This window comes from Argiope bruennichi, chromosome 9, assembly GCF_947563725.1.
Source record: "Argiope bruennichi chromosome 9, qqArgBrue1.1, whole genome shotgun sequence".
Taxonomy (NCBI): Eukaryota; Metazoa; Arthropoda; class Arachnida; order Araneae; family Araneidae; genus Argiope; species Argiope bruennichi.
The window spans coordinates 36,202,822-36,228,674 of NC_079159.1; the positions used below are offsets into that span (position 1 = coordinate 36,202,822).

At 32.0% G+C, this 25,853-nt stretch overlaps 1 protein-coding gene across 3 annotated transcripts in view; it reads left to right on the forward strand.

Annotated features, from left to right (window-relative positions):
• Nucleotides 1-16,925, forward strand: part of LOC129983780 (protein O-mannosyl-transferase TMTC2-like) — a 490,808-nt gene extending 473,883 nt beyond the window's left edge. For 2 of the 3 annotated variants that reach the window (XM_056093408.1, XM_056093410.1), the window contains 5 exons: nt 1,025-1,106; nt 6,660-6,774; nt 6,891-6,954; nt 10,408-10,583; nt 15,064-15,203. In XM_056093408.1, coding sequence (XP_055949383.1) covers nt 1,025-1,106; nt 6,660-6,774; nt 6,891-6,954; nt 10,408-10,583; nt 15,064-15,070 — 444 coding nt within the window. In that variant the 3' untranslated portion in view covers nt 15,071-15,203. Of the gene's footprint in view, nt 1-1,024; nt 1,107-6,659; nt 6,775-6,890; nt 6,955-10,407; nt 10,584-15,063 lie in introns of all 3 variants that reach the window. The other variant, XM_056093409.1, reaches the window with a different exon arrangement.
• Nucleotides 16,926-25,853: the final 8,928 nt, after the last annotated feature.

Consider the following 25,853-nt stretch of genomic DNA (forward strand, 5'->3'; position numbering starts at 1 on the left):
ACTTTGTGTAATAAATTGCCAAAAGGATAATGTTGCAAAGATTAATAGCATTCAAAAACGATAATTATAAGCTTTGGGAACCGATATATTTCATAAGAGAAGAATTGGGAAATTTCATTTGAAACCAGATGTTATTTGCAATTTTTTTTATTAAGTATGTTATATGAATGGAGAACAGATTAGTATTATGAATTACTTTGTGTAATAAATTGCCAAAAGGATAATGTTGCAAAGATTAATAGCATTCAAAAACGATAATTATAAGCTTTGGGAACCGATATATTTCATAAGAGAAGAATTGGGAAATTTCATTTGAAACCAGATGTTATTTGCAATTTTTTTTATTAAGTATGTTATATGAATGGAGAACAGATTAATATTATGAATTACTTTGTGTAATAAATTGCCAAAAGGATAATGTTGCAAAGATTAATAGCATTCAAAAACGATAATTATAAGCTTTGGGAACCGATATATTTCATAAGAGAAGAATTGGGAAATTTCATTTGAAACCAGATGTTATTTGCAATTTTTTTTATTAAGTATGTTATATGAATGGAGAACAGATTAATATTATGAATTACTTTGTGTAATAAATTGCCAAAAGGATAATGTTGCAAAGATTAATAGCATTCAAAAACGATAATTATAAGCTTTAGGAACCGATATATTTCATAAGAGAAGAATTGGGAAATTTCATTTCAAGCCAGAAGATATTTGCCAGCTTTTTTATTGAACATATTATATGAATAAAGAACATATTGATATTACTGGATTTTGTGTTTTTAAAAATTGCATGATAAAAAAAATTAAAAAAATCCACCAGGCAGTATTCAAAATCAGCATATTGTTGCTTATAGAATTGCAAATTCCCCCTTGCACTGATTTTAAAAATTCATAGATAAATGTTCACATAATAAGTATTTCTATAGTTTACATCTATAAAAATGACATCGTTGAGTTATTTACTTGATTTAATCAAATGCAATGAAATGAAATTTTGTGTGCATTGTTTCACTTTTAGGATCGTCATAGGGAGGCTGAACAGTGGTTTTTAAAAGCAAAGGTTATTGCTCCGAACGATTCGAGTGTTTTTCAGCATTATGGTAAGTACTAGGCATCCAATGCAAGTTTTTAAATATAGTTTAAATATAATAAAAATTATACATATCTGTTTTTTTAACAAATAGATTTTCAGCTATATTATACCATCTCAATTCTCTAACAACATACAATGGCCCGTTATTAAAAATTTTCAATTTTCCAGATAATTTTTATGTTTAACTCGTTCAAAACCGTGATCACGTGATCCCCCCTTCAAGACACACGATATGATGTATATGTTTCCACTGAAGTCAGAAAGGCTCGTCTCATATATGATATTTTGAGCCATGAAGGGAGAATCGCGTGATCTCGTAGATGCGATTTAAGTCCTGAACGGTTAAGAGAAAAACTGTTTGGTAATTAAGGGCAGTTTTATACGAAATTTTGAAAAATCTCATATAAAATTACTCGTATTTTCAGTAATGTATAAAGAAATTTAAAATGTACTTCATGGTATAGTATGGAAATCTATCATATGTTGGAAAGAATAAGCAGTGTAGTGCTTTATAAAAGAAATTGACGAAATCAAAGTGAACAATTTTAAAATTTGGTTTAATTCCTGTTTTAGAATATTACAAGTGTCTTAATAACATATTTTGGCTAAAAGAGTGAATGATTTCATAGAGCCGAACAATGGTTTTTTTCAGTTCAGTTCTGCAATAGTTGAGGAAGAAGAACCGGTGATAGCAAGTTGCGAGTTCTATCTTCTGTCTGTGACTTTGGATTATTCTGAAATTTGTAGACCAATACAGCAATGAATGATTTGCTAAAATCGAACTAAATGCTGTTATTGGTTTTTCCGGCTTTTTACATTGAAAGGCAAAATCACTTTCCTTCTGAAAATTCAGCAGGAAGGTAAAATCCCTTCATTTATTGGAATTAAGCCAGGCTTTTACCTTTTGCAATATAAATATTTCCAGAAGATACACCGATTCCACCTTATTTTGAACCCTTAATTTACTAACTTAGCTAAATATTCTACCAAGTGCAATTAAAATTACAATAGTCATATCATTAAAAGAGAATATTTGGATAAAAGTATAACAATGATACAGGATGATTCATAAAGTAGTATACACTTTCCAGATGCTGTAAAAAAGAAACAATCAAAAACACGAAAAACAGCGAATCGTAAGGTAGATGTACACTTAAAGTTTGTGTCTCGCACTTGACAGAAATCACATAGGCAATAACATGGCGGTATCTGCAGTGTAGAAATTATTTCGTGTTCTTCAATTTACCAAAACGGAATCCGCAACTATCGTACAATGGCACTTTTGATGACAATTCGAAAAAGAAGTTCCAATTAGAAAATTTATCTATCAATGGCATGAAAAATTTAAAACTACGGACTGTTTGTGAAAAAGTATAAGTCCTGGATGACTGACTGTTTCGCAAGAAGTCGTCATTCAACGAAGCACCACCATCTGCAGACTTTTGAGAAAGAAGCTGAAAATGATTCCACTAGAAGTGGAGGTATTGCAAAATCTGAATGACTTTGGCAAACAAAAGCGCTTTGAATTTTGTGTCAATATGCATCTACGTTTTGGAAAGGATGATTTTGCTGTTCACTTAGTTTTCAATGATGAAACCACATTTCATGTCAGTGGGAGGGTACACCAGCACAATGTTCCCATTTGGAGGAAGATATAATCACAAATACACATGCGAGATTTACCTAAGTTAAATTTGCTCTGTACGATGTCCAGAAAGAAAGTGTACGGCCCTTTCTAAGGGGTCACACACAGAAAATCTGCGACTGTCTCGAACAAAATAACCCCATACAATTCTGTTGCAGGTGATTCTTGATTTAAAGTGCATTGAAATTGTATACAGTGCACTATCGATTATCTGTTTCGTGACAATCCGGCTTCTGTATTATCCGACCTGGTCTTTTGTTATTGTAATTAACAATTCGTAATGGCAAGATTGCCATTGGAAGGCATTGGAAGCGGATGTCTGCTAAGATCCTTCAACGTGTCATGTGCAAAATACAAGTGTTGACAGGTAAAGAGCAGCCTTCTGTTCGTTGTTTCGTTAGTGTGTAATGGACCTTAATTGCTGCAGCTGTTACTGATTATAACTGCACGGTACATATAGTATTTGTCAATTGTTCTTGGGATATGCTTAATGATTTTTTAAGCGTATCACGTTGTAGATTTCAAAATGGCTGATAAAAGAAAAAGTTGTAGTGACAATGGAGGAGAAAGTATGCATGATACAGTGACTAGACTCTGGTGTAATAGCAAGAAAATATAGCTTCGGAGTTAGGAGATTAGAAAAGTACAGTGGGGGACTGGAAATAAAATCGAACAAAAATAGAAAAATGGGGTTTTGCACAAGATTGTAGAATAAAAGTAAGAATAAGAAATAGTAAAATCTTTGTGTTCTGGTATTAGTGGGCAAAGAAATAAGTTTTAAAACTTCGACCCCTCCGGCTTTTTTGTTATCCGGCCTGACCTTCCGCTGCATTAAATCGGTTATTCGGGAGTGTATTCTTTATGAATCACTCTGCATAATAAAAATTAAAAATCTTCTATAAAACAAATTAAAATAGATTTCATTATCACTAAACAGGTAAGGTAATTTTTTATTAATTAAAACTTGGTTATTTATCATGTTACACTCAAAGCCACTCTTTTGTTTATTTCAACATTTGAATATCATGCATGCACCAATACATTTATTATTACGGATAAAGAAAAACAGTTCACTGCATCGCTGGTCCAAATCTTTGCTGAAAATTCAATAAGCGCTGTCTCCATCTCATTCCTTTCTACTGCTTTTTTAGTAAATAAAACAAACGGACTGGAATCTTGACTGGAGCGATGCCGAAAATGGAACAAACCCTAATCCAATATTACTACCGAGAGGATTTTTCAAATGGGAAAGGGAAGAATCTTTTCCAGAAATTTCATTTATCTTCCGTTGCGAGGAAGTCTCGGATACTTTTAATACGACATTATTCGGAAAAGTAAGCTTTACAAAAGGAAAATGTTTTCTGTTTAAATGTTTATTTCTGAAATAATTAAGCTTCGTATATCAAAATGCCACGGAGAGATACGGTTTCCTTCTTTCTTCCTTTTCGCTTTGATGATCTTCCGTTTTTTTTATTTCTTTCATTTGAAAAGAAACCGAAGAAAAATATTTGTTGTAGACATGATTTGTTTTACCATCTTTTTCATTGCTGTTGTGAGAGTGAATGGAAGGAAAAATTTTTCAATCCTTCGGGAGAAATGGGATTTGTTAAAAAGAAATTTCGTCGGAAAGATTTAGCTTCAAGATACGATATATATATATATATATATATATATATATATATATATATATATATATATATATATATATATATATATATATATGCAATGATATTTTAATATCTAATTTAATACAAATTAATTTCCTAAATTTTTGCTGTTAATTCCCTTATTTAGCGCATGTCAATATTCTCTTATTTCCTAATCCCATTCCACTTTTTCTATTTAATTAATTCAACTGAAGCTTTGTAAAAATGATGCGCCATCAGTTCCACGTGCCGAGTGAAAAGGATCCCTCCGTTGCCCTTGTTAAAGGTCACCACGTGTATTGAATCCACACGGGCGGAAATCTCATGTTATATAAGATCAGGGATAAAATGTTCCGTTGGCCTTCATTCTTCTCTTTGCGCTCTGTATCGTTGTTCTGTGTTGTGTGTATTCTTCGCTCAAGCTTGTATATAATGCGTGCTTCTCCGAAATAACATAAAACAACGTCAAGAAATCGAAAGTCTCTTCAATGTCTTCAAACCTGCCTTCTGCTTTAAAGAATTATATATATATATATATATATATATATATATATATATATATATATATATATATATATATATATATATATATATATAATTAATTTTACACGAGCTCTATAGAACTGCTGACTTCAGCATTTTCTCATGCTCCAAGGAAAGATAGATTCTTAAAGCTCACAACATTCTTTTAACGATACTTAAGATTCCCTTTCCTAACTCGACAAGTGTAAAGGAAATCCCTGTTCAAAAAATCATAGTAAAATCACGGAAGGGAAACATTTCTGTCTCTTTTGCTCTTGTGTTGCTATGTATATTGACTCATTTCTTAGCACTTTTTCTCTGTAAATTAGGCCTCCCGGAGATGAAATAAATCGAAGTTAAAATTTTCACAAGTTTCTTCTTTTCTTTATATATATATATATATATATAGCGTTTAAATTTTGTTTACAATCGTTTATGGAAACTACTATATCGAAAATTCTTGCTTTCATCCAAACTGTAGGATTTCTTTTGATTTAATAGAACAATCTGAACTTGGTTACAATATCCTCTAAATAAATAGTATTTTGAATTATATTGATTTTCTATCAATATAAGCTATAATGGCTTAACGTAAACCACTTTTAGCAAAAACACATATTTATTAAATGATTTTAAAATTAAAAATATAATATTTAAGAATATGAATTAAAACATATTTCATAATTGTATTCTACAACCTGATGTTAATTTATTACTACCCATATTAATATAAATGCTTAAAATTTTGATGGTTTATTTAAAATTTCTTAAAAATTATTGCAAGATCCTTTTTAACACTCTCTATATTTGGTTTGTGGCAGATTGTGTTACGCTAAGTCAAACACATTATCTTTTAGAACTCAAATGCACGTAGACAATGCTCTTTTTTTTCTTTTATTATTATTATTATTATTAAGGTAGGTTTACACTCGGTCAATTATAATATGGCCAGTAAGACAACGCATGCGCAGAAAGGGACTGGTTTATGTTTGCTATAATTTCATAAGATAGATTCAGGCATTCCATGCTTGGCTCTAAATTGCCTTATAGGCGTCCCTGAATTTTTCTTTTTAGAGAAATTATTTATTTTAGTTTCTTAAAATGATGGATATTTACGCAAAAAATACGGTAAAATAAAAAAAAGTGATCAACATACCTAAATTTGGAAAACTATATAAAAAAATGGCAAATAAAATGAAAAAAAAAAACACAATGTCGCATCAGAAAGAACAAAGAGCAAAAGTTGTCGGAATTAATCTATAATAAGTGATGAATTTTTTCACGCCCCCCCCCCCCAAAGAGCCCGCCAAATTCTACAAACGCATGCGCAGTAAGAAAAAAAAATCCAATGCAACGGCATATTATTCTCTAATCGAAACAAGCACCTGCCATGGATCGAACAGCACTTTTCAGCCTCTTTACGCATGCGCTGCCAAATGTAAACCCACCTATAGTTAAAATTATGAGATTGATAAAATTTGCTGCAGTTTGTGAAAGTTAAATATATCGAAACCTATTAAATCGTAAAATTATTTATGATTTCCAGTAATAAGAGTTTTTTTTGGGGGGCGAAGGTATTTCTTTTCGGATTTCATTAATTAATAAAATTACCTTTCTATTTTCTTCTAAAAATGAGTTAATTTCTGACTACCATTTACGATGGATTATATTAAATTGCGCTCATAAAAAATGACGAAATTAATAGAAACATCAAATTATGTAAAATCATTTATGCTTTTACTTACAGCTCAGTTTCTGTCCGAAAACGAACGGCATGCTGAAGCGGCGGAAATTTACATACGAGCAGCGGAATTGGCTCCCGAAGAATACGAGATCGTTTTCAATGCAGCAAACGCGCTGAGGTGAGGCATCTGCACTTCGAAATCTTTTTCCATTAAACATTTGAATTTGGAAATATTTTTCCATTCTTTTTTAAAAAAATATGCTGGCTTATTTTGAATTCTTTTTCTTTTTCCAGACAAGCCGGCAGAAACGAAGAAGCAGAGCATTATTACAAAATTGCTGTGAAATTGAGGCCACATGTAAGTTATGATTATTAAAAGAGTTTGAGGACTTGTGTGTTAACCATATGCCATTAATTTATCGCCCAAAAATATCGCCAAGATTTATTACAATTGTCAATTAATCGCCAAAAATTATGACTATTATAATGTTTTTTTTTTTTTTTTTTTTTTTTTTTTGCGTTATTATAATGACTATTTTTGCCAATTGTATGAGTTGAATTATGAGGTTTGCTAATGGAATGTGGTTAATGCACAAGGATGGAATTTATTATTATAAAATTTATATCAAAAATTTCGATTTCATTTATAACCTTAAACTGATACAATCTATATAACTTGTTAACATTATTTTAACCTTTTTTTTGTTGTACATATAGTGGGAGATATTTTTTGATATCTATGAGAGTTAGATATTAAGAATCTGCATTTTATTACGTTAGCATATATTTGAGCATTTAAGTGGATAAATGGCTTATTTTTATTAATTGGCATAGCAAAAATAACTTATAAATCTGATTTTCTGATGTAAAGAGTTTGGTATCAAATTAATCTGCATACATATACAGTATACTCCCGAGTATCCGGTTCAAGATTATCCGATTTCCGCACTATCCGGCAGAGTTTTCTATATTTTAATTAAATGAGGAAGGTAAGGCATTGCATTGGTACCATTGCTAAGCCATCGTAAACTGGAAGTTACTACGATCTTCCTACGACAGGATGTGACAGGAAAGGAGTAGCATTCTGCTCAATGCTTATTGTTCTTTTCTAGTTGCTCTTTATTCTTTTCATAGATGTGTAATCATTTATCAGTGAAAAATAAAATAAGTTTGAGTTAATTTTCTTAAGAATTAGGGTTGCGATGTTTTATTTATGTTTCCTGCATTTAAGTTGGGCATTACAGAATTTATGTTAAAATGTGAACAGTTTATATCTTTTAACTTACTTTTTCTCTAATAAATTATTGGAACTTTCAATGCAGTATATAAATTACCAGTACAGAGTCTTCTATTGTAAATTGACACATTACTGGCAACTGCCTCTATGATTCAACGGGCCGCGACGTATTTACATTCTATCCACGCTTGAGATAAATGTAAGTTTAGTACTTAATAAGAAGTGAAAAGATACTATTATAACAGTGAGTTTTGGTGCAAATACTTTGTCTGGTATTAGTGGGCAAAGAAATATTCTCTTAGAACTCCGGTCAATCCGACTTTTTTGTTTGCGATCTGCTTTTACGTCACATTAGGTCGGATACTCAGAAGTGTTCTGTATATACTTTTATAGCTTTAAAATTTGATTTAGTTAATACGGTGTTGAAATTTTCCTTCTTCTTGTTTCCTAATATTACTTATACTAAATCTTATTATGGATTACAGGGTGTTCAAAAGTAAATATTCCAATTCTGCAGGATTATTAAAGGAAAGCAAAACAAAATAGAATTGTTTTCCTTCTGAAATAAAAAAAAAAAGGTTGAAAGTTTAAGTCCTCTTTTTCAGAAATACAAAGAATAGCGAGATGAAATGACAGCCAATCCCAAACTTATTTCTGCGTGTTTGATGTGAAGCTTTGAAACATAGCAGAGCCCAACATACATTGCGATAATTGATTTTTATTCTGAAGTTACATCAAATGGCGGATGTTTGTCCCACAGCTATCAATGTTGATATTGACGATCTTAAGACATACATCTGTAGCACTTCAAAGTTCCATCCCAGGCATGCTGAAAAAAAGTGGGATAAGTTACCATGACACGTAGATATCATCTATATTTCTAGAAGGGCTCTTAATGAATAATAACATCGTTGAATTTAATTTTTTGTTTGTTATTATTTTTTTTATCACCGATGAATAACAAGGTTGCATTTTATTTTAATTGCCCTGGAAATGCGGGATATTCATGTATGAACACCCTGTAATTTAAATTTCAATGTTTTCATCATATGCTGATTGCTGATAGAAAATTTACTTAGACCAAAGCTGCAATAAGAAGTCTGCAATAGTAAGAAACTGTTGGGAAAGTTAAGAACTGCAATACCCATAGGAAAATTTATAGTCCATTACAATGCTTTATTGCACTACTAAATGCTTTTTTAATAAATTTATGCATTTCTATGAAAATTTTCATGTTTTCTTTCCTATGTATAAGGTGTGCGCTTATATATTTATATAGCAAATTGCATCTGAATGCAGACAGCTAGAGTTCTAAAAGTAATGTCTACTTATAGTAAAATGGCTATGTATTCTCACTGAGACTGATTAACACACCCTAAATGGTGAAAAAAGTATGATAAATGGCAAATAGAACTTGATTGGAAAAACAGACAATATAAAATTACCCCCCCCCCCGACAGTACAAAATCCAAAACCGCACGAGCGAAGCGAAACGGAAAAAGATGGACTACCAGCTACCTATCCAGTAGAAGAAAAATCGTAGGCCATTCGAAAGTGAAACCATGGAACTGAAGTTAATTCAATCATATTCATTCCTTTCGTAAAAAAACAGTAAAATAATAAAAATATTAAAAGTAGAAATTAAGATAAAATAAGGGGGGGGGACTAACAGTAAAAACATAAATAAACAGTAGTGAGAAAAATTAAATGATGTCCATAGTTATTGATGACTAATCATCATCCAATTCTTTAGTCAATAACTTCTCAATAACCAGAATGTTGGAGTTTTGAAAAATTGAAATAAGGTTTCTAATTCTATTTCTATCCAAATAGAAGGTCGTTATTTACGTTGATATTCCAAAGCTTCCCCTGTTTTGTACGAGAGTTTACTACTTGTGTATGCTAGCCTGATAGGTTCTGAGGAAAAATATATAACATCCAAGATTCACAAATAACATCAATTTCAATCACAGATATCAATATATCAGTCTCAGATGGTAACGTATTTCCACTTCATTATTGGTAGACAATATTGCTTTTTCTTCCATCTTTCTAAAGTACTTTTACTATGCACTGCACAAGCAATACACATGTTTGAAAGCATGCTAGGTAAGCAATGCATATGCTTGTTCGATTGCGAAATTGCTAGCGATTTTCTATCGACAGCTATCTTTTGAAGCTTTAACTGAATGAAAATTTTCCCTTTTTCTTTCGTAGTAGCTTTTGGCTCATTGATTGAAAGAAAAATTTCCCCTTTTCCTTTGTAGAAGTTTTTGGCTCAATGATTAAAAAAAAAAAAAATCCCTTTTTCCTTTGTAGGAGCGTTTGGCTCATTGATTGAAAAAAAAAAAATCCTCCCCTTTTTTTTGTAGGAGCTTTTGGCTCATTGATTGAAAGAAAAATTTCCGTATTTCCTTTGTAGGAGCTTTTGCTCATTGCTTGAACGAATAATTTCTCGTTCTCCTTAGCAGGAGCTTTTGGCACATTGATTAAATAAATGATTTTTCTCTTTCTCCTCTGCAGGAGCTTTTGGCTCATGTATTGAATGAAAAATTTCCCTTTTTTCCTTTCCAGGAGGTGGGAAGTCACATGAATCTCGGGGCAATGCTTCACGTGAATGGCAAGTTGCAGGAGGCGGAAAAGGCCTACTTAGAGGCACTCAGGCTTAAGCCGGACGATCACATGACACAGAACAACTTGCAAAAACTGAGGATCTTGCTTGCCAAAGCCAGAAGGACAGAATCTCGGAGGTAGCGTCCTTCCAAAATGGCTAGCAATTTCGGTTTCTTTTACAGAAACAAATTTTAATCTGCATGCATGCAGTGGCGTAGCGACGGCAGGGAGGAAGCCGATGAGGTGTTGATGCCTCATGCGGCAGTCTTATGGGACATTATCGGATCAAAATATTAATGCGTTTACGTCATTTTTTAAAAATATATAATTGATTATATATACTTTTTTATTATATATACCTTTATGATAATAAAGGTGCGAAAAATAATACTATGCCCAAAGAACGATCTATATTTATTTTGTCATTGATGACGGCCGGGGGTAGGCCCTTGGCTCTTGCTGTCTTCTCTACGCATCTGCATGCATGTTGTGAAAATAGTAGGATAGAAATTCCATTGGGAATGAATTATTTAAAACACCTAAAAAGGCATTTATGCTTATAAGTTAAGTGTGGTGGCATATTATCATTAAATAGATCAAGAGCAAAAACTTTCAGCTCTTTTCATTCCCTATTATTCATTATTTTTATTTCATTCAGACTGCCATAATGTATAACTACAACTCTAAATGATCTTTCGGTAAATAAATTTATTATAATTGTAATTTGAAAGCAACAATTTATTACAAAGCAATAGTATATAATAATAATAAATTATATACAAGAAAATTCGTATTTATCTTTATTTCATTCTCTCGTGATAGAGGACAGAATGAAGATGATGTAATAATATAAAATGAGATCACAAAACGAAAATAAAGGTGAAACGTTTCTGTGTTTTTGATCTTATCAATGATGATATGCCAATGCACCAGAATGCAAAAGACAAAAGTTTGGAATTGTTAAACGAAATAAATTGATTAACATTTTCTAACTTGTTTATGAAAATTTCATTTGCAACATAAATTTTTATGAGGTTCAAATGACATCTTTTTTTATAAGTATCTCATACATGATAATGACAATTCTTTAAAATATTTTTCAACTGTAAGACATTGCATAAGTTTTTGTCATTAAAACTGATAAAAAAAGTTCTTCAAAAATAATTCTCTATTTGCAATTTAAAAAAAAAAACATAAAAATGATAAATACCACATTTAACATGATCTATGTAGGATAAAAAGGTATGAATTAGAAATTTAATTCTTCATATGTCATAGCAAAAGAAAGAAGAAAAAGTATTAAGTAAATTTTAAGCGCTGACAACACATTCAACATTAATTGATCAATATAAAAAAAAAAATGTAGTACTGTTTTAGTATGAGTTTAAAATACAATAGTGCAGTAGTATTTCTTCAAATATTATAGCGAATAAAAAAGAAAAAATATGTAACAAATATGAAAAAAATAAATATCATTGTTAGAGTTTCGAATGAAAAATGCAAAAAATTAGTACCTGTAAAAGCAATAAAAAGATGCCAAGAATTTTTTGAACGTTAACTATTATATTTATAAAATAGTCAAAATTTTGCTCAACATCAAACTGCTTAACATTTGGTTCGAGGGTCTTTGAGATTGGCGTTGATCACCAAAGCTTTACCATGAAAAGCTGTAAAGGGCAGTAAATAATGAAAGTATATTCCTATATGATTAATTATAAAACTTGCAAATAAATTTTTTGTTAACTTCATCTTTACATTGTCAAGAAATATTAAAATAAACCGTTTTTGCATTATTAAGTGGGTATTCAAACAAAGGAGAAAATGCATCAATCAAAGTAAAAAAATAAAATAAAAAATGTTTTGAAAAAAATTGAATAAAACAAAAAGGAGCCTAAAACATATGAAAAAGGTGAGAAAACATGTTAAACACGCGAAATGATTTTTCACGCACTTTTCCTTTAAGTTATTGTATCTCAGTTTCACATCGCTTTTTACATCTTCCCGCTTTGGTTTACAATACCATTTCGGACGTACATTTTTTCACTTAATTTTTCAATATTCTTTACAGAAAATGCTACAACCATTTTGACCCACATTTACCTCATAAGCAGTTAATGCATCTTGTTTCGCATTCTGTTTTATATTTTTATCTCCCCCTTATATTTGATCTACAATTTATATATAGACAAAGGCACATATACATACACTATCTACCAATAAGTAATTGGACACCTGAAGGTAAAGAGATAAACACAATTTATTTATATTCAATAGTTTGTAGAGTCTACATCTGAGGCAATCCATAATCCTCCGGGACATGCTTTCCACAATTCTTTGGATGATGATCAGTAGTATTTTCTTCCCCTCGGCTTTGAGAAGACATGTAATTTCTTTCACAGATTTTGAACGGTTGCTGCACCCTTAATTTGACCTTCCAGCTCTTCGCAGATATTTTCTATAGGATTCAAGTCTGGGTTCTGGGCATTCCAATCCTGTCTGTTCAACCCATTGTCATCATACCAATCCATGGTGGACCTCGCAACATTACAAGTGGCATTGTCATCCTGGAAATTACAATGATTCAACCCGCAAAATTGACACAGCGTAGGAAGCACATTGTTGTCTATAATATTGGAGTAGGAGTCGGTGTTGAGCTTACCATGAGGGATCAACGGTTCCAGTTCCTACCATGAAAGACAACCTCAGAACACAATTCCACTTCCACCAAACTTTATTGTAGGCACAATGCATTCTGGCAAAAGGCATTCACCATGGCAAACCCATAGCAAGGCACAATTCATCTGGCAAAGGCAAACCCATATTCTGCCATCCGACTGGTAGAGATTGAACCTTGATTCATCACTCCAGAGAACATGTTTCTACTCATCTCTGATCCAATTTCGAAGTGGCTTGCACCTCCTCAACCGAGCAGCGCGGTTGGATTTTGTAATCAAAGGCTTATGAGCGGCAATACGACCATGGAAAGTGCAAGCAAATGTGCTTCTTTACGGATAGTATTTATCGGAACAACAGTCCCGGATGCCTGTGAAACTCTTGGAGAATGTAGGCCAATGGTTTGGGATGGTTTTTCCAAATTTCTTTGGACAGCACTCATTGGTACCTATCTCTTAGTTTCATAGGTCTGCCGGGTCGAAGTACTTTTTGACAATCACCACTCAACTTCCACTTCTTAATCACAAAAGCCACTGCCGGTTTTGGAATGTTTAACTCACTAGATATGTCTCTTAAGAATCGGCTATTTCTATGATATCCAATAATCGCACCTTTTTCGATGTCAGACAGCTCTGAATTTCATGGCATCTTGCATGTGATTAATGTCAGTGCTGTTTCCTGTACGATATTTAAGTACTGAATGCGTGACGTACATCAAGACCGCAGATATATATCCTAATTTTCATGGGTGTCCAAATACCTATTGGTAAATAGTGTATAACAATTTGCTTGATATGAATCGTTGTAGAAACGTTCTCCAAATTATTATGCATGATTTTAGCAAGGTATTACCTTGGATGGGGGTTTGGTTTCCAAGCCTGGAAAGATTCTAAATTTAGCATTATACTTGTTGTAAATATGAGTGTTGAATTCCATTTTTAGGTTAAAATTTCCATGACATGAAATGTGTTTCATTAGTGAAATAGTATTCTTAGGATTAAAGAACTTTCTATAAATTGATAGTATCAAATGTAATGATTTATTTTGATATTTTAGAAATTCAAGAGTTACGTCTTAATCGGTATTTTATCACTAATTTTAATTGATAATTTTATTTTCAGCTTAAAGGATTTCATAAGATGAGATGAGTTTCATAAATAAAAGATTATTATTAAGATGAAAGAACTTTCTATATTGATAAAATAAATAATAATGATTTATTTTAATATTTTAGGAAGAGACAAGTCACAGTTTAATTGATATTTTGATGTTAATTTAATTTTTGAATTTTATTTTCAAGTAAAGGGTTTTTATAATTTCTGATAAATTTTTTAAGTGAAAGAGTATTCTTAAGATGAAAGAACTTTCTACAAATTGATAAAATAAAAAAAAAAAATAATGACTTATTTTAATATTTTAGGAGGAAACGAGTCACATTTTAATTGATATTTTGATGCAAATTTACTTATTGAATTACATTTGGAGGTTAAAATTGTCATCAGTTGAGATAAATTTCCTAAGTTAATTAGTATCCTTAAGATAAAAGAGTTTCTATAAATGGATTGAACAAAACAAAACAAAAAAAAATTAAGATTTTTTTTTATTATTTCAGGAGGAGACAAGTCACATTTTAATTGATATTTTGATGCTAATTTACTTATTGAATTACATTTTCATGTTAAAGGTTTTCATAAGATGAAATGAGTTTCACAATTGAAAGAGTATTCTTAAGATTATAGAATTTTCTAAAATTTATTAGAATTGAAAGTAATGTCTTATTTTAATATTTTTGGTGATAACCAGTGACATTATAATTCATTCTTCATAATTTACATGTTGAATTTTATTTTCAGGTTAAAGGATTTCATAAGATAAGATGAGTTTTATGAGTGAAAGAGTATATTTAAGATAAAAGAAAACTAATGATTTATTTTAATATTTTAGACGGTGACATGTTGGAGCAGTTTAGGAGCTATGCTTCATACCAATGGCAAGCTTCAAGAGGCCGAAGAGGTATATCTCGAGGCTCTTCGACGTGCACCAGACGATACTACAACTCGTATGAACTTACAGAAGCTTCACACCCTAATCGCACCTAAAGGGTCGAATAGGAGGTAGAACTTCACATGATGAAATTATTTTGTTGTTCCGATTATACGTGTTTCAGGTCTCTTCAAATCCTTTGAAGGCCTCATGTTTCAGTGTTTGTTTCATGTTCCAGTGTTCTGAATTATACAAGCATTTGTCGTCTGTGCAAAATCTTGAAGATATTCCACTAACAACTGATTTGAACAACTGTACAACTTTCTGTAACAGCAGTTCGCGCTGGTCGCCATTTTGAAAGAACATAAAAACATTTGGCGCCAAATATTTCGCCGAAACTTGCTACCTTATCGCCAATAGCTGTCTCCCGAGTTTAAATTTCTCGTAGAATAGCAATCTTCTTTAAATCCTATTAATGATCATTTCCCTAACTTTGCACGAACTCACTTGTATGAAAATCCCATTTTTGGGGGAACTTAATGGAACTATTCTGAATTATTTCAAAGACTTTTATTTTTGAGGACGGTGAGAAAGAAAATGTTCTCCATGAATTTTATTTCAAGCACACATATTTCTTTCCTTTTATTTTAAACTAAAATAAAAGTAAGTATGTAAAAACTGAAATGTGTGTTAAAATTTCCACATGCGGAGCTTTATCTAAAGGATTGTTATGAAAACAAGATGGAGCTGAATGTCGAAAGGATGAATTATTATTTATGTACTTGTAAATAGTTGCACGTATATAGCGTGTAACATACTTAATTTTAGTGAGACTTTTATGTTTATTTTCAAAACTTTGAAAGATATTCTGCTTGGTGTATATATGATATTTTGCACAGAAAAATGAAATTCTTAACATATTTGTTTAGCAATATGAAGTTATACTTCGTTTTATACGTTTTTCACCAGTGATATTTTAGTTCTTTATACGTATAATTTTTTGTTAACCCGACTTTAGATTTAATGTCTGCTCGCCAAAGTTGAATTTTTTTGGGGGTGATTCTTCGCTAAATCTAACTTTCACACTTTTTCATCGCCGTTTGCTACCATATTTTGTAACCATCCAAGATGGCGGATTTTCAGCAAGTTTTTGAAATGTTGGCAGAATTTTGTCGTGCTTGGCGAGAAATCCTGCAATCAACCCTAAGTCTTACCTTCTTTATTTCTGCTTTTGCATCGTATGAGGACCAATGATTAATATTTCGAAATGTAGATAGTTATTCTCGGAATTCGATATCCTTTTATCTGTATATGATACAAACTGCCCTCAATATTGATAATTAGATCTATTCTAAGCTAAAATTGCTGTAGTATGTTTCGCTTGCATGAAGATATTTTCGTAGTGGAATAATGAGAAATGGTGATTCCTTAAAAGTACAGACATTCCAGTATAGATATTAATTAGAAATGAGTGACATGGCTGTTAAATTCATAAACAGTTCTCATTTGTGTTAATGTGATTTCTTTAAAGAAATTTTGGCAAAAAAAAATGATTCGTGGTTGTCTAGATGAAAATGGATTTGGATATATTTTATAGATACCTATTCACAAAATTATTTCTATAAATTTATTCGTTATTATTTTTTTGAACGATGTTCAATTTATTACAAAATAATTGAAGCATTTATTTGTGTTTGAAACAGAATACGAAACGAATCATTACTTTAATAGGATTTCATTATAATAATACCTTTAAAGCATTATTTTTAACGTTTTGCATAGTAAATATATGCTTTTGCATTTAATATTTTATAATTTACTATTAAATCACTGAAACATCCAGGAATAGATTTATAAGTTACTTCTAAAATCTATATGGAGCTTCTGTTTCGTAATTTAAAATATTTTATTAAATCGAAAAAAAATTTATAGGAATATTTTCAAATTCATTTGTCATTTTACTGATATCTTTTTAAATATCTAACATTTATTTAGAATAAATTAAACATATAAACATGAAATAAAGTTTAAGAAACATAAGATTAAAATAGAATTCTAAAAAAGAAAAAGAAAAAAGAACTGTCTTTGTATAAATACTTTCGTATACTATCATTCAACATAGCACTGATGAGAATTTTCTATGAATTTTCTAAAACAATAGAAAGAAAAAAAATTAACATTTGAAATGAATTTGAAAAAACTACTAATGGTTAATTTAATCTAGTCACTAAACTATTAGCATAATACCTGGTGATTTATAGTCCTATTTTATAGCAGTAATTCAGCAAAGGTTCAGCATACAATAAGTATAAATGATCTTCCACTCAAAAGGCGTGTGCCTGTTTGCTACTGTGATGAGTCTAAGGATGAAATGTAAAAATATAGAAATATAGATAACTATTTATAGCAACTATTGTGTGTGTTGGGCTTGTGGAAGGAGATTCTGAATATTGATAGATCGAACATGATTTAGTGATACATAAACTAGATAAGTTCAATGTTATTTTTTAGAAAAATTGGAATAACTGAATATAACTATAGAAAAAATATATAAAGGATGAACCAAAATTAACGCAAGATTTGAATTGGTCACAATTCGTGCAGTAAAGTGTTGACAATCCTATTAAAACAAACCATTTGACAGCTGATAATTTAGGGTAAAACAATGGAGCATTACACGATACAGCAACATGTTAACGCAAAATTTGAATTTAATAAAAAACACAGGTTTTTTTTATATTGTTATATTTTTGGCGAATTGTGAAATACACAGGATAGGGTTATGTATGGAATAACATATAGGTCAAATGGCCTGCACGGCTGGGCTGGCTCATACGCACACTTTTGTCGAAATTTTTCACAAGCATTTTGCATAAATATGGCTGAATTTCGTTGATGCAGCTTTGAATTTCCTCCTTCAATGCACGCGTGCTTGTGGGCTTGTTGGTACAGATCTTTGATTTCAAATAACCCCATAAAAAGAAATCCAATGGTGTTAAATTACACAATCCAGGGGGAGCAAATTCTGCAATTTTCGAACTGTGACCGCCAGACTTTTATTATTTTTGAAGTATTGCTCAACAATAAAAACGCGTTGTTCTATCGTATAGCGTTCCATTTTTACTAACCCTAATATATCAGCTGTTAATTGTTTTTTTAAATAGGCTTGCCAACATTTTAAGGCACAAATGGTGGCAAATTGGAATCCTGTGTTAATTTTGGGGCACCCTTTATATGAAAAAATTGTTGATAATGATTTTTTTAGTAAAATTGTATTGATTCAAAACCATTAGTAATCAATAAAGGGAAATATTTCAATGAATTTTAAAAATCAATATTTTATTATTGTTTTTGACATTGGAATTCAAACAGAAATAATGGATTTAAATAATCAGCGTAATATCCCAGTTCTTTTATGCCACCTGGCTAGCTGTTATGAAATTATTTAAATTTATTACATTCGAAGAAAAAAATCCGCATAACAGTTTTTTTTTCTTATGTTGTGAGGAGAGGGCCGGACGAGCATGGATACATGTTCAGTCCTAGTTGGAAATGTATGTAACCAAATTGTCTACAATTCGCACCTGATAGCACTGATCTTAATGCACATATTTGACTATATTTTTTATGTATATGCTACGACCTTAATGTAAATATTCCAAAAAACATTTCTTGAATATTTGCTTTGATTCTGAGAAAATGTAGTTAATAATATCAAAAATCGAAAATAAATTCATCGTTTAAGGAAAATAGATTACCATTTTTTTTCATTCTTTTGGGATATACGAATAGTGACAATTCTTGATTATCTTTCAGTACATGATGCGATAGTATCGAAAAATGATAATTTGAACAATTATAAAAAGTGTTTCAATCATTTAATAAAAGTTATTTATTTAGTAAAAAGCTAATTACTTTTGAATTTCCAATCCAATTCAATAATATTTGATCTTCTTGAACTAAATATTTAAGATTTTTCTGTCACTCAGCCCAGATGAGATCGAACTATCTATTGAAAGAATTATGGTTTTTATTTGAGTGGTTTGGGATCAATAATTTGTTTATATTTTAATGCATAGAAGGTGTACAATTTTTAAAAATAAATGGTTTGTTTTGTATATTATTTTACATTTAAAAAATAAATTTGCCTTATTCAATTTTTTTATTAATTGGTATATTTTATTTGTGCTACATATATGTTTTACTGTTTGCCTGGTTATTTTATACCAATTAATAACGCAGAAAATAATTTTATATTATTATTTTCTTTGTTAGTATTATATAGATTCTTTTTATGTTACAAATTATGAAATGAAAGAGCATTAGAACTATTTTCTGCTTCAAAGATATATTTGAATTTAAACATAATCCCTTGAGACTAGAATCTTGAATTTTTCTGAAACACTTATTGAAATCAACACATTCGAAATGATTTTTATTTTTTATTTTTCTACAAATAAATGTTATTTATATTAGAATGTTAATTAGAACAAGATTGAAAACTTATGAAATCAGTGCAATCATTTTTATTATTTTGTAAACTTTTTATATGTATATTCTGTGAATGCAGTCTTATTCAGTGTTTATTATTTACGTTTGAATAAGTTTTGAATAAATTTTACCAGTATAATATTTGCTGTAATATTTAAGCATTCCAATGCTATCAGTTTTAAAATTTCAAAGTTCATATAAATCAAGCACATTGTATATAGCTTTATTTTAGATTGACATGCGTAATATACTAAATTTTTTTACTGTTTGTTGAGATATAGAGAGGGTGATTTGGAACTGAATCTGTATTACATAACGCACTGGCCCTGATATTTATCCTTCCAGAATACTCTAATAATTCCTAACCAAAAATAATTAAAATATTCCTTAAATTTAATAACCTATGCGATACATTCATAAAAGCGTCTCAATTCATCAGAGATTTTCTGAATATACAAATAAAATTTGCAGTTTGACAAATTATTATAAATAATTTAAAACTATATTTATGAACTTTGAAAGAAATAGAGAACTTTCTGTCCACTTATGTGCCTCATCAGCGAGATATATTTAAACATCAACGCCCTGACTCTACATCAGACTATACGAGAGATCTTAAGGGGTTCGAACTTGTACCTTAACCCTTCTTTGCATGATTTCTTTTTTGTGGAATAAATCAGGGTGATATAATTCATGCTCTAAATTAAAGGGAAACATTTTTAAAAATCCATTTATAAATATATAAATAAGATAATTAAAAAACAGTAGGATGGAAATATCCATCATCATGCAAATTTATATGTTAAGTTCTGTACAAAATCTTCAATATTCCTCTATTCTAAATTTCTCCACTCATTATCGCTTTTATAAGCAAAAAAATCTCAGATTAGTTATAAAAAGGTGTTCAAGAAATCGTACTTTTCTTCCAACCACAACAAACAGCGGGATGACAAGCCCAAACCCGCTATAATGATTGTGACATTTGATTTTTTTTACAGCTACGTTCTTTATTACGCAATAGTCGTGAAAAAAAGTTGTTAGCAACAACCAACTTACAGTACACTGGTTTTAAGTGCATTTTTTTTTCATTAAATGTTATGATAGAAAATTCCCTCATAACATTGGAATGATTAAAATTTCCATCATCATGCAAAGAAGTGTTAAACCCTCCAATCTCAATCAAGCTGAGATTTTACTATAGGGTTATTGAGGTGGAGGGGGGGGGGGAGTGCAGAAATATATTCGAATCTAGAAATGTTTTTGAGAATGAGGTTTAGAAGTCCATCTACCATAATTCTTTATCACTATTGTTTATTCATTTACCATCAAATAAAGAATTTATTGCCAATTTCAGTATGTAAAATGTTCTCTATTTCTTCTAAAAGTTCGTTTGAATTTTCTCTAAATGATACTACTTTTTAAATACAACTTTCTCCTCTAAAAAAATCATCAAATTCCAATCGAATTCAACTTATCGAGCTTTTGACGTAATACATTCGCCGTTTTGTCTTTCAGGCCCCACTGCGTTGTGTCTACCACATCTGCACAATCATTAGATTACGTACTTTATGAAATTAGATTTATTAGGCTAGATATATAGATAGATTCCGAACGATGAGGAGTCGCAGAGACAGCATAACTCATCTTTATCTAAACTCAGTTTCAAATGAGGTGAAGTTAAGCACTGTATAAATGTTAATGTTAAGCATAAAGCTGTACGGATACTAATAAAAAAACAAACCTGGACGTTGTATTGTACATTATGTCACTTTGATATTTCTCTCAGGCTTGCAGCACGTCTATAAAACTTCTTTTCTTTGTGAACAGGACATATATATAAAAAAAGAGATGCAAGTCTACTGTTCCATATTCACAGATATTATTTATTTATTTGATAATTCCTCCAGTTTATGTACTGATATACTTTATTGCTGTGATGAAATAATATGTATTGAGTATTCCTTGTGGAAAATAAATATGAAAAATGTCTGTTTTGTGTCTTGTTTTTTTAAAAAGTTGTAACTTGATAAACAAATGACAAAACACATGTTCAAAGATTTTTATTCCTGGCATATTTTTTATGTTCTGTTCTTTTCACTATCCTAAGAAGACCACTTTTTGACGATTGTATCTCACTAACACTAGAACGTCAGGAATTTCGATTACCCTTAAACGTCCGCCGGTGTCGTTTCATATAAAATAATTGTAATAACTAAATAATTGCAATAATTGTAGGGTTTGGTTTTAAAACTTTTTATTCATGTAATTATTTCATGTAATTATCATATATTATGATCATTTATATAATAATAACCTGTAGAAAAACTAATTATTTACAAATTACTTCTTCAGATTCTTCGCAGTCACTTTCACGCAATTTTATGTCTTCATCGGAATCTAAATTAGAACAAGACAGCTCATCACCATCCGATTAATTCTCAGAAAGCTCTCGCAACAAATTAGCAATTTCATCAGGGCTTACACCTTTTCTACGAACCATTGTTTCAGGGTTTCAGCTCTGTACAAGGTTTGAAAATCGAATGAAATTCTTTTTATGAGCAGATAAGCAAATGCTGCGTAACGAAACACTTAGACATAACAGTTTTAGAATAACTGATTGACTTCCACTGTGAACCCAATAACACTGCAATCAAGGTCAAACAAATGTGCTATAGTACTTTGGGAGGTTTGTTTTACTTAGTGAATTACATTTGTTGAAAGGACGAAGATTTCCAGAAATGCGCCCACCTTTCCGTCTCACCCCTGAGCACTAGAACGTCCGTCGGTGTCGATTGGACATCGGAGCTGGTTTAGTTTGTTCTCCTTTCATTCTCCGATTCATTCTCAGAAAGCTCTCGCAACAAATTAGCAATTTCATCAGGGCTTACACCTTTTCTACGAACCATTGTTTCAGGGTTTCAGCTCTGTACAAGGTTTGAAAATCGAATGAAATTCTTTTTATGAGCAGATAAGCAAATGCTGCGTAACGAAACACTTAGACATAACAGTTTTAGAATAACTGATTGACTTCCACTGTGAACCCAATAACACTGCAATCAAGGTCAAACAAATGTGCTATAGTACTTTGGGAGGTTTGTTTTACTTAGTGAATTACATTTGTTGAAAGGACGAAGATTTCCAGAAATGCGCCCACCTTTCCGTCTCACCCCTGAGCACTAGAACGTCCGTCGGTGTCGATTGGACATCGGAGCTGGTTTAGTTTGTTCTCCTTTCATTCTCCGATTCATTCTCAGAAAGCTCTCTCAACAAATTAGCAATTTCATCAGGGCTTACACCTTTTCTACGAACCATTGTTTCAGGGTTTCAGCTCTGTACAAGGTTTGAAAATCGAATGAAATTCTTTTTATGAGCAGATAAGCAAATTCTGCGTAACGAAACACTTAGACATAACAATTTTAGAATAACTGATTGACTTCCACTGTGAACCCAATAACACTGCAATCAAGGTCAAACAAATGTGCTATAGTTCTTTGGGAGGTTTGTTTTACTTAGTGAATTACATTTGTTGAAAGGACGAAGATTTCCAGAAATGCGCCCACCTTTCCGTCTCACCCCTGAGCACTAGAACGTCCGTCGGTGTCGATTGGACATCGGAGCTGGTTTAGTTTGTTCTCCTTTCATTCTCCGATTCATTCTCAGAAAGCTCTCGCAACAAATTAGCAATTTCATCAGGGCTTACACCTTTTCTACGAACCATTGTTTCAGGGTTTCAGCTCTGTACAAGGTTTGAAAATCGAATGAAATTCTTTTTATGAGCAGATAAGCAAATGCTGCGTAACGAAACACTTAGACATAACAATTTTAGAATAACGGATTGACTTCCACTGTGAACCCAATAACACTGCAATCAAGGTCAAACAAATGTGCTATAGTACTTTGGGAGGTTTGTTTTACTTAGTGAATTACATTTGTTGAAAAGACGAAGATTTCCAGAAATGCGCCCACCTTTCCGTCTCACCCCTGAGCACTAGAACGTCCGTCGGTGTCGATTGGACATCGGAGCTGGTTTAGTTTGTTCTCCTTTCATTCTCCAATTCATTCTCAGAAAGCTCTCTCAACAAATTAGCAATCTCATCAGGGCTTACACCTTTTCTACGAACCATTGTTTCAGGGTTTCAGCTCTGTACAAGGTTTGAAAATCGAATGAAATTCTTTTTATGAGCAGATAAGCAAATGCTGCGTAACGAAACACTTAGACATAACAGTTTTAGAATAACGGATTGACTTCCACTGTGAACCCAATAACACTGCATTCAAGGTCAAACAAATGTGCTATAGTACTTTGGGAGGTTTGTTTTACTTAGTGAATTACATTTGTTGAAAGGACGAAGATTTCCAGAAATGCGCCCACCTTTCCGTCTCACCCCTGAGCACTAGAACGTCCGTCGGTGTCGATTGGACATCGGAGCTGGTTTAGTTTGTTCTCCTTTCATTCTCCGATTCATTCTCAGAAAGCTCTCGCAACAAATTAGCAATTTCATCAGGGCTTACACCTTTTCTACGAACCATTGTTTCAGGGTTTCAGCTCTGTACAAGGTTTGAAAATCGAATGAAATTCTTTTTATGAGCAGATAAGCAAATGCTGCGTAACGAAACACTTAGACATAACAGTTTTAGAATAACTGATTGACTTCCACTGTGAACCCAATAACACTGCAATCAAGGTCAAACAAATGTGCTATAGTACTTTGGGAGGTTTGTTTTACTTAGTGAATTACATTTGTTGAAAGGACGAAGATTTCCAGAAATGCGCCCACCTTTCCGTCTCACCCCTGAGCACTAGAACGTCCGTCGGTGTCGATTGGACATCGGAGCCGGTTTAGTTTGTTCTCCTTTCATTCTCCGATTCATTCTCAGAAAGCTCTCGCAACAAATTAGCAATTTCATCAGGGCTTACACCTTTTCTACGAACCATTGTTTCAGGGTTTCAGCTCTGTACAAGGTTTGAAAATCGAATGAAATTCTTTTTATGAGCAGATAAGCAAATGCTGCGTAACGAAACACTTAGACATAACAGTTTTAGAATAACTGATTGACTTCCACTGTGAACCCAATAACACTGCAATCAAGGTCAAACAAATGTGCTATAGTACTTTGGGAGGTTTGTTTTACTTAGTGAATTACATTTGTTGAAAGGACGAAGATTTCCAGAAATGCGCCCACCTTTCCGTCTCACCCCTGAGCACTAGAACGTCCGTCGGTGTCGATTGGACATCGGAGCTGGTTTAGTTTGTTCTCCTTTCATTCTCCGATTCATTCTCAGAAAGCTCTCTCAACAAATTAGCAATTTCATCAGGGCTTACACCTTTTCTACGAACCATTGTTTCAGGGTTTCAGCTCTGTACAAGGTTTGAAAATCGAATGAAATTCTTTTTATGAGCAGATAAGCAAATGCTGCGTAACGAAACACTTAGACATAACAGTTTTAGAATAACTGATTGACTTCCACTGTGAACCCAATAACACTGCAATCAAGGTCAAACAAATGTGCTATAGTACTTTGGGAGGTTTGTTTTACTTAGTGAATTACATTTGTTGAAAGGACGAAGATTTCCAGAAATGCGCCCACCTTTCCGTCTCACCCCTGAGCATTAGAACGTCCGTCGGTGTCGATTGGACATCGGAGCTGGTTTAGTTTGTTCTTTCATTCTCCGATTCATTCTCAGAAAGCTCTCTCAACAAATTAGCAATTTCATCAGGGCTTACACCTTTTCTACGAACCATTGTTTCAGGGTTTCAGCTCTGTACAAGGTTTGAAAATCGAATGAAATTCTTTTTATGAGCAGATAAGCAAATGCTGCGTAACGAAACACTCAGACATAACAATTTTAGAATAACGGATTGACTTCCACTGTGAACCCAATAACACTGCAATCAAGGTCAAACAAATGTGCTATAGTACTTTGGGAGGTTTGTTTTACTTAGTGAATTACATTTGTTGAAAGGACGAAGATTTCCAGAAATGCGCCCACCTTTCCGTCTCACCCCTGAGCACTAGAACGTCCGTCGGTGTCGATTGGACATCGGAGCTGGCTTAGTTTGTTCTCCTTTCATTCTCCGATTCATTCTCAGAAAGCTCTCTCAACAAATTAGCAATTTCATCAGGGCTTACACCTTTTCTACGAACCATTGTTTCAGGGTTTCAGCTCTGTACAAGGTTTGAAAATCGAATGAAATTCTTTTTATGAGCAGATAAGCAAATGCTGCGTAACGAAACACTTAGACATAACAGTTTTAGA